The following is a 9711-nucleotide window of genomic DNA, read 5'->3' on the forward strand; positions in this document are numbered from 1 at the left end:
GAATTAAAGGCGTGAAGTGTATTTTGAGGGCACAAAGCTCTTTCCTTTTTTTGTAATTATTTTTGACAAGGCAAGGGCTTTACATGTATAGGTTTGGAAACCATTTTGTGTCATCGGCCTTAAGCCTTTGAACTTGTAGCCCTTGAGGGCATTGAATTGTATTTGACTTGTTGTGCCACTTGCTATAGATTCATATTCTAGGAATGTTGAATGTATAATTGTATTTGGAATATTTTTGTAAATCTCTAGAGTATAATGAATACAAATGTTAGATATTTGATGATGATGTTAATGACAAGGCATTATATTCCTTATACATTTATGTAATGGAAGCAATTAATTTGGGAATAAGATCATGTTGTTGAAATATGTTAAGTTTCTTATGCTAATTTCTTTGGAGAGTTACACAAATACAAACGATACAAATGATAGCAGACTTGTGGTTGTTTCCAAGTCAACCATTTTAAAACATAGGCCTATTGGAAGAGATAAAATTCCATTTAATCCAATAACAATAAAAAATGATACAATTTCTCCATAAAATAATACTAAAAACCAAAATTACATAAAGAGGACATCATAAACCAAAACGGCATCAAGTTGAACCAAACTTGTGTGTTTTAGAGCAATCCAAATACCTAAAAATAGCCCAAGTGAATTAAGAAAAAATCAAAAAAATAACCCAAGTAAATTCAGAAAAATACCTAAAAATTGAACAAGTCGACAAATAGTCCAATAACCCAACTCAATTAAGATCATTAACACTCTAATAGTTAGTTGCCTTAATGAGTCCAAATCTTTTCTATCATAACCCTAAACCCGCCCCTAATGATTTAGGCCGTGACCAACCAGTAATCCCAAATTACCTCGACTTCATAGAAAAATCGGATAAATAATAATAATAATAATAATAATAATAATAATAATAATAATAATAATAATAATAAATGGGGCACTGCGGAAGCAATATTGAAGTACAACATGTCCATCGAGTGCATACATGAAAATCATATAAATTTAAAACTCTTAACTCCTTCATAGATATAGATACAAAAATACATCATAGGATCATAGCACAACTTGTCCATCCATTTGTATGTCAAAACAAAGAAAAACTAAACAAAGTACAAAAGAAATGAACAAAGTTCCATGGTTCACAAGGTTAACACACTTGACTCCGCATGAGACCAAGCTCGCCCCATCATGGAGGCACTCCAAATTGGCTGACAAAGGGTGGACTTCTGAGGTTACTCTATGCTTGACGCTCCATATGCTCACCTACATATACATAGGGAAAAGGGGTGAGCTAAAGCCCAGTGAGTAATACAAGTATAAAGAGGTTAAATGACTGATGTCTATCATTATACAAAATCATAACACATGAGTTTGAATCATATCATAAGCAATTACTTATCATATCGAAGTTCACTAATCATATTCATATGTGGTACATCTAATAGTGCACAATAAGACCATATGGGTCTAACATACATAGGGACCCCTTGTCACAATGCACGACAGTATTGTTACCCCTGGGCGAGGGTCATAAGCCACGGTATTGTTAACCCCGGGCAAGAGACGTAGGCCGCTGTATTGTTTCTCTCGGGTAGGGGTCGTAGGCCATGGTATTGGTATCCCTAGGCTGTAAAAAACCCCAACCCATGATTAACTGTTAAACCACAATTAATATGCCTAATAAGTAATTAAGATGAAATCTTGAATTAATTTGCATGTGCAATGCATTAATTGTGTTCATATTTGTCTGTTGTAAGAATATTTGATTGTGTTTCTGTTTTGTTCTGCGAATTAAAGGTCTTATCAACATCCAATCACGAATTGACTTGATAAATGAGTTATTTGGAACTTTTGGAACATTATGGAAGGTTCAATTAAAATTCGATTCAGAACCAAATAATTAGAGTTAAAAATATCGATTGATTACTCCTTAATTATATATTAATAACCAAGCCTATATAAGGCACATTGTTGACTTAGGCCTTTAGTTTACACCTCCATTTCCTCATCGTCATGCTTAAAACATGAGAGTGAGAGAGAGAGAGAGAGAGAGAGAGAGAGAGAGAGAGAGGAGAAGAAGAAGAAGAAGAAGAAGAAGAGTTTGACCTCAAGTTAAGAGAATTGCTAGAGAACTTGGAGGTTTTGGCTTGGAACTTCACACAATTGATCATTTAGAGCCTCATTAATAATCTAAGGGAAGAATTCAACCTTTGAGCTTTGGAATTGAGTCACTTACCACTTGAATTCAAAGAATTAAGTTGTGTAATGCAATAACCAAGCTTAGATAATTGATTTTGAGAGTGTATCATACATGCATGCATAATTCTCATGATTTTGAAGTTGAATTCAAAGAATTCCTTCTTGAATGTCCTTGTTTTGGTTTTGTTTTAAGAATTCAATATGTTTTTAAGTTAAACATCTCATTTGATCATGTTTTGAAAGTCTTGAACTTGCATTTTTACATGCATGATATGTAATGATATGTTTTCACAATTTCAAGTTTGATTTCACACAATTGACATGCTCTTCTTGGGCTTTGATTTTTGCGAAATGATCTTCAATTCATGATAGTATACAAGTTTCCAAATGTTTTCTTGAGTTTTGGCCCAAGAGGATGGGTTTTGATGTGTTAAATTCGAGTTTTTAGCTTGGGAGTGCAATCTGGAAATTCCAAAATTTTGCTCCTCCACTCGAGCGACAGATGCTGCGCTCGAGCGACCAAAAGTTGGCTCGAGCGTAAATTGCATGCTCCTAGAAGTTTACCAATTTTGTAGACTGCTCAAGCGACCAAAGTTACGCTCGAGCAAAGACCTCAGTCTCACGCTCGAGCGACCATCTAGCTGCATCGAGCGAAAAAATCAAGCAACCAGTAATTTTGAAAAGTTTATAGGCCGCTCGAGCGAAGGAAGTTGCGCTCGAGCAAAGACCCTGTTTTCAGCAAATTTTGTTATGTGTTTTAAAGCGCATTTTGGCATCCTCATTGCATCCTAGGCATTCCTAGGCCATAGTTAAGACATAATAATGAGGATAAGAAGTAAAAACACATCAAGATAAGAAAGAACTGAGTTAATGTTTCCAGGTGTGTAATTCAGTACGTATTCACTCTATGTTTGTGTAGGTCACGCGCCGCAAGTTATCTGATTTGTCTGCCCTGTCTATTTGCTTTGGAGCTATCTTTGAGTAATAACTCTGTAAAGTTATTTTAACTTTAATTATTTTCAGATGATATGAAATGATCAGTTTTCTAAAATGCTATGTTTTGTATGAATGAATGACTGTCCAAGTTTCTAAAATGTATTCGTGACATCCTTAGCATCATATGATATACGTCCCTTCATGGGTCATCGGAATGCCGTTATGGCCGTCCCTTTTATGGGTCATCGAAATGCCTTTATGGTCATCCCTTTATGGGTCATCGGAAATGTCTCTATGCACATGAGTCATCGAAATGCCGTCATGGCCGTCCCTCTATGGGTCATCAGATTTGGTAACGCTAATGGATGTACCACAAATGACCTTGAGAAATATATGAATTGTGAACATGAATATGACTATGTATATGAACCTGTTTCTTATTTGAAATCTGATTATGTGCAAGACTTCGTTTTTGTTACAAGCATCATTCATTAAAACCTTAACTCTATTATTATTCACTGGGCTTCCGCTCACTATTTATATTATGTATATAGGTGAACATGCATGTGACCAGGCCTAAGCTGTTGCCTGGAGAGTTTAGGGTCAGCCAGCCACCATGCCTCCCAGGAAGGTTCCCGTTTGTAACGTTAAGTTTTGTGATCCATGCCAAGGATGTTTTGTTATGTTGTTTTTGTCTATCTGTACGCTGGGCTAAGTTCCTTATGAATTTGTATGGTGTTGCATGATGTATGGAAGTTTGACAACATATATATATATATATATAAGTTTGAAATTTTCTATTCCATGTATATCTGCACAGCTCTATGGACTATGTATGTTTCTATACTTTCTTTCGCAGCCCCTCTATTATTATGATGTTTAGGTCAAAAAACCTTTGGTAATCCTAGGATTACTAGCCAATTGCAATGCTAAACCTATAGGAACAGGTTGGGGTTGTGACAGAGTGGTATCAGAGCATGAGTTATACCGTACACATGAGTCCATATGAGATATAAGATGTCCTAGAAAAGAATTAGGGGCATTCCATCTGCATGTATGCGTGTGTGGACTATTTGAATATACCCCGAACTAAAATGAATTAATAAGAAGCAAATATGTTTGGAATTGAACACAGAGAACAAGACTATATGCCTATGTTTATTATTATCCTGTTTACCTATAGCGATGGAAAATGCAAGAAGTGATGATGCAATAGGATCTTCTGAGGCTCTCATGAGTCACATGGAACAAATGCTTGCAGCCTTAACAGAATCTCTAAGGCAACAACCCATGCCTCCTCTGTCTCCACCAGTACAAAATGAACCAGATAACACTGACAGAATCAACCTGACCCAGAAGTTTATGAAAATGAAACCACCAACGTTCTTGGGTGGGATTGAACCATTGAAGGTTGAGACACAGTTACTAGAAATGGAAAAACTATATGAAGTCTTTCCTTGCTCCGAGACTCAGAAGGTGCTCTTAGCCATCTATACTTTAAAGGATGAAGCTCGAAGGCGATGGTTGTTGATCCGAAACGATAATGGGAACATGACATGGACTCAATTCAAGGAAATCTTCTATGATAAGTATTTCCCTCAACATTTTCGGGACCGAAAAGTTTCTAAATTTCAAGAACTCAAGCAAGGCAATATGTCAATCGTTGAATATGAAGCTAAGTTCACCGAATTGGCCCGGTTTGCTTCACACATGGTGGATACCGATTATAAAAAGGCAGGAAAATTTGAAGGGGGCTTGACTTTGGAAGTATTTGACCAGGTTGGCGACTTGAAGTTGCCTACCTACGTAGAAGTATTAGACAAAGAATTGATTGCAGAAGCTACCTTAGCAGCTATGAAGCAAAGCAAGGCCCCAACAACAACAAAATGGAGAAGTAAGAGGTCGGGGAACAAGTTTAGAAGGGGCAACTCCTTTGGAAACAAGAAGAAAAACACGGGATTTTCCAGTAGCTCTAGTCAAAGTAGTAGGTATATACCAAATTACCCAAAATGTGGAAGGAAACATAAGGGCATCTGTTATCAAGCAACGGGTGCCTGTTTCAAATGTGGTAAAACCAACCACATAATGAGAGATTGTCCAGTCCGGTCTAAGAATGCCAATCACCCCACAGCAAGTTCAGCCGGATCTGCTTTTGTAACTAGGACAAATGCAAGAACTAATGCCGGGGGTAGCACTGAGAATGAAACACTAGAACAAGGGAGAGTGTTCACACTAGTGCTTAGGAATGTACAGAATACTGAATCAGTGGTGTCAAGTATAATCTTTATCTGTGCTTAGAATGCCTATGTGTTGATAGATTCTGGTTCTGTGCATCCATTTGTATCACATGCTTTATCCGGCATGTGATATTATGATTAGTGATATGATATTGTACGTTGATTTATTGTCTTTGAGCATTGATCATTTTGATTGTATATTGGGCATGGATTGGTTAACGAAGTATTGTGCAACTATTGATTGTGTGAATAAAACTATTGTGTTTTGACCACCTGGTATGCCTGAGTTTGTATTCGTTAGGAATGGGGTAATTTCTCCACCGTATTTGATTTCTTTTGTGAAAGCTAGAAAGTTGTTAAGAAAAGGGTGCGGGGGTTACTTATGTTGCGTTTTGACTGTGACTTTCGATAGTTCTACTGTTGAGAACATTCATGTAGTAAATGAATTTCCCAATGTATTTCCAAATGATTTACCAAGAGACATAATCGATAGGGAAATAGAGTTCACTATTTATGTTGTACCCGGGACACAACCAATTTCTAAAACCCCATACAAAATGTCAACTTCTGTATTGAAAGAATTAAAAGTTTAACTCCAAGAACTCTTAGACAAGAAATTCATCTGCCCGAGCACTTCACCTTAGGGTGCTCCAGTTTTGTTTGTTAAAAAGAAAGATGGATCGTTGAGATTGTGTATAGACTATTAGGAATTGAACAAAGTGTTTATCAAGAACAAATACCCACCACCCTAAATAGATGATCTATTTGACCAACTTTAGGGAGCACAAGTGTTCCTCAAGATAGACCTTAGATCCGAGTATCACCAATTAAAGGTCAAGACAAAAGACATAGAGAAAATTGCATTCAGGACTAGATACGGACACTATGAATTTTTAGTAATGCCATTTGGGGTAACTAATGCATCTGCGGCGTTCATGGACTTAATGAATAGGGTGTTCAAACAATTTCTTGATGAATTTATAGTTGTATTTATTGATGATATTCTGATTTATTCTAAAAGCAGGGAAGAACATGAGAATCAACTGAGAACTACCATACAGATCTTGCGAGAAAATAAATTATATGCAAAACTGTGCAAATGTGAATTCTGGCTTAATTGTGTGACATTTTTAGGACATGTGATCAACAAGGATGGTATATCAGTAGACCCGCAGAAAATTGAGGCCATTGTAGACTGGCCAAGACCAACCAATATGTTAGAAATTAGAAGCTTCCTGGGGCTTACAGGTTATTATTACAGATTTGTGAAAGAATTTTCAAAACTTGCTATGCCACTAACACAATTGACACAGAAAAATGTACTATTTGATTGGATTGAGCAGAGGGAATCAGCCTTCCAGGAATTAAAGACTAGATTGGTAACTGCACTTATCCTGACATTGCCTAATAGAACTGATGGGTTTCAGATTTACAGTGATGCTTCTTATAAAGGCTTGGGGTGTGTGTTAATGCAGAATGGGAAGGTAATTGCGTATGCTTCTCGGCAACTCCAACTGCATGAAAAGAATTATCCAACATATGACCTTGAATTAGCAGCTGTGGTGTTTGCTCTGAAGATTTGGCAACACTATTTGTACAGTGTGACTTGCGAGGTGTATACGGATCATAAAAGCTTGAAGTATTTTTTCACCCTAAAAAAACTGAACATGAGACAAAGGCGATGGCTTGAATTAATCAAGGATTATGATTTACAGATCTTATACCATCTAGGGAAAGCCAATACCGTTGCAGATGCCTTGAGCTAAAAATCCATTAGCAATTTGTCATGTTTTCTCACCGGTCAAAGGGCGTTGTTATGTGACTTAGAGAAGAATGAGATTGAAATTGTGTTGCATGAACGAGGCGGGATCCTAGCCACCATTTTTGCCCAGCCTATAATTATTGACGAGATTAGAGAGAAACAATTGCAAGATGAATTTATGAAGAAGATTGCGGATGAAATTGACTCGAAACCAAGGCCGGTATTTGTGTTTGACAATAATGCGTTGAAATTTCATAACAGACTTTGTGTACCGGATTGTTCTGACTTAAGAAAATGTGTTATCACTGAAGCTCACAATTCTAAATTTGCTATGCATTCGGGAAATACAAAGATGTAGCATGACGTGAAACAAAATTTCTGGTGGTCGAGAATGAAGAAAAGCATTGCTGATTTTGGAGCTAGATGCTTGCATTGCCAACAAGTTAAAGCCAAACATCAACGACCCACTAGATTGCTTCAGTCACTTCCAATACCGAAATGGAAATGGGAGCATATTACCATGGACTTCATTGTGGGATCGCCTCGGCTTTTCTCGAGGTATGGACTCTATTTGGGTGATTATTGATCGTTTGACTAAATCCACACATTTCTTACCTGTCAAAATTTTTTATAATGCAGATAAATTGGCTAATATGTATGTGAATGAGATTGTGAGATTACACGGTGTGCCAATATCTATTGTATCTTACAGTGATCCTAAGTTCACTTCAAGATTCTAGCAAAGCCTACAATATGCTTTGGGAACTGAGTTAAGACTGAGCAGTGCACATCACCCACAGACAGATGGTCAATTAGAAAAAACGATATAGACTTTGGAAGATATGCTTAGAATGTGTGTCCTAGATTTCCAAGGCAATTGGGAAACCTACTTACCATTGGCCAAATTTGTGTATAACAACAACTATCACTCAAGTATTGGGATGGCTCCTTATGAAGCTATGTACAGTAGAAAATGTCGTTCTCAGATCTGTTGGGCCAAGGTAGGTAACAAACCTTTGTTGGGATTGGAACTTGTGCAAGAAACAACGGAAAATATGAAATTGATTCAACAAAGATTGAAAACTGCACAAAGCCGCCAAAAGAGTTATGTAGATGTCCGAAGAAGAGACAGAGAATATGAAGTCGGGGATCATGTGTTCATCAAAGTGACTCCAATGAAGGGGCAAACTCGGTTTGGTGTGAAAGGGAAACTAGCACCGAGATATGCTGGGCCATATGAAATACTTGAGAAGATCAATCCAGTGACGTATCGGGTAGCTTTACTGCCAGTCATGGAACATATGCATAATGTTTTTCATGTTTCGATGCTTCAGGAATATCTATGAGACCCATGCCATGTAATTGAGCCAACTCATGTGTGGCTAAAAGATGACTATACATATGAAGAACGACCAATTCAAATCGTCAACTGAAGAATCAAGAGATTGAGGAGCAAGGAAATACCATTGGTGAAAGTTAACTGGCAAAACCATGGAGGGACCTATGCAACTTGGGAGACGGAAGAAAATATGACGAGGAGATACCTTGATTTGTTTCATTTGGATTCGATATTCTACCAAAACGAAGGTAATTCGAGTTTGGAGGACCAAACTCTTTAAAGAGGGAAGACTATAACAACCCCGACCCATGATTAACTGTTAAACCACGATTAATATGCCTAATAAGTAATTAAGATGAAATTTTGAATTAATTTGCATGTGTATTGCATTAATTGTGTTCATATCTGTCTAATGTAGGAATATATGTTTGTGTTTCTGTTTTGTTCTGCGAATTGAAGGCCTTATTGAGATCCGATCACGAATTGACTTGATATATGAGTTATTTGGAACTTTTAGAAGATTATGGTAGGTTCAATTGAAATTCAATTCGGAACCAAATAATTAGAGTTAAAAATATCAATTGATTAGTCCTTAATTATATATCACTAACCAAGCCTATATAAGGTACACTGTTGACTTAGGCCTTTAGTTTGCACCTCTATTTCCTCATCTTCATGCTTAAATCGTGAGAGAGAGAGAAAGAGAGAGAGAGAGAGAGAGAGAGAGAGAGAGAGAGGAGTTTGACCTCAAGTTAAGAGGATTGGTAGAGAACTTTGAGGTTTTGGCTTGGAACTTCACACAATTGATCATTTAGAGCCTCATTAATCATCTAAGGTAAGAATTCAACCTTTGAGCTTTGGAATTGAGTCACTTACCACTTGAATTCAAAGAATTAAGTTGTGTAATGCAAGAAACAAGCTTAGATAATTGGTTTTGGGAGTGCATCATGCATGTATGCATAATTCTCATCATTTTGAAGTTGAATTCAAATATTTCCCTCTTGCATGTCCTCATTTTGGGTTTGTTTTAAGAATTGAACATGTTTTTGAGTTAAACACCTCATTTGATCATGTTTTGAAAGTCTTGAACTTGCATCTTTACATGCATGAAATGTAATGATATGTTTTCACAATTTCAAGTTTGATTTCACACAATTGGCATGCTCTTAGACCTTGATTTTTGCTAAATGATCTTTAATTCATAATATTCTACAAGTTTCCAA

The 9711-nt window shown here is 36.8% G+C and overlaps 1 protein-coding gene across 1 annotated transcript; it reads left to right on the top strand.

Annotated features, from left to right (window-relative positions):
- Positions 1–4335: 4335 nt before the first annotated feature.
- LOC145806493 (uncharacterized) lies at positions 4336–7153 on the top strand. Its single transcript, XM_082903749.1, has 3 exons — positions 4336–5425; positions 6522–6766; positions 6863–7153. The coding sequence occupies exons 1-3, from the start codon at positions 4336–4338 to the stop codon at positions 7151–7153; spliced, it is 1626 nt and encodes a 541-aa protein (XP_082759875.1).
- Positions 7154–9711: the final 2558 nt, after the last annotated feature.

This window comes from Camellia sinensis, chromosome 1 (assembly GCF_055761805.1).
Source record: "Camellia sinensis isolate YWXY chromosome 1, ASM5576180v1, whole genome shotgun sequence".
Lineage (NCBI taxonomy): Eukaryota > Viridiplantae > Streptophyta > Magnoliopsida > Ericales > Theaceae > Camellia > Camellia sinensis.

Bases quoted from the DNA above. Each gene is read 5' to 3' on its own strand.
- LOC145806493 (XM_082903749.1), top strand. From the start codon at position 4,336: ATGGAAAATGCAAGAAGTGATGATGCAATAGGATCTTCTGAGGCTCTC. The intron at 5,426-6,521 runs GTATAATCTTTA...TGACATTTTTAG, and splicing joins TACTGAATCAGTGGTGTCAA to GACATGTGATCAACAAGGAT. The intron at 6,767-6,862 runs GTAACTGCACTT...GTGTTAATGCAG, and splicing joins AGGAATTAAAGACTAGATTG to AATGGGAAGGTAATTGCGTA.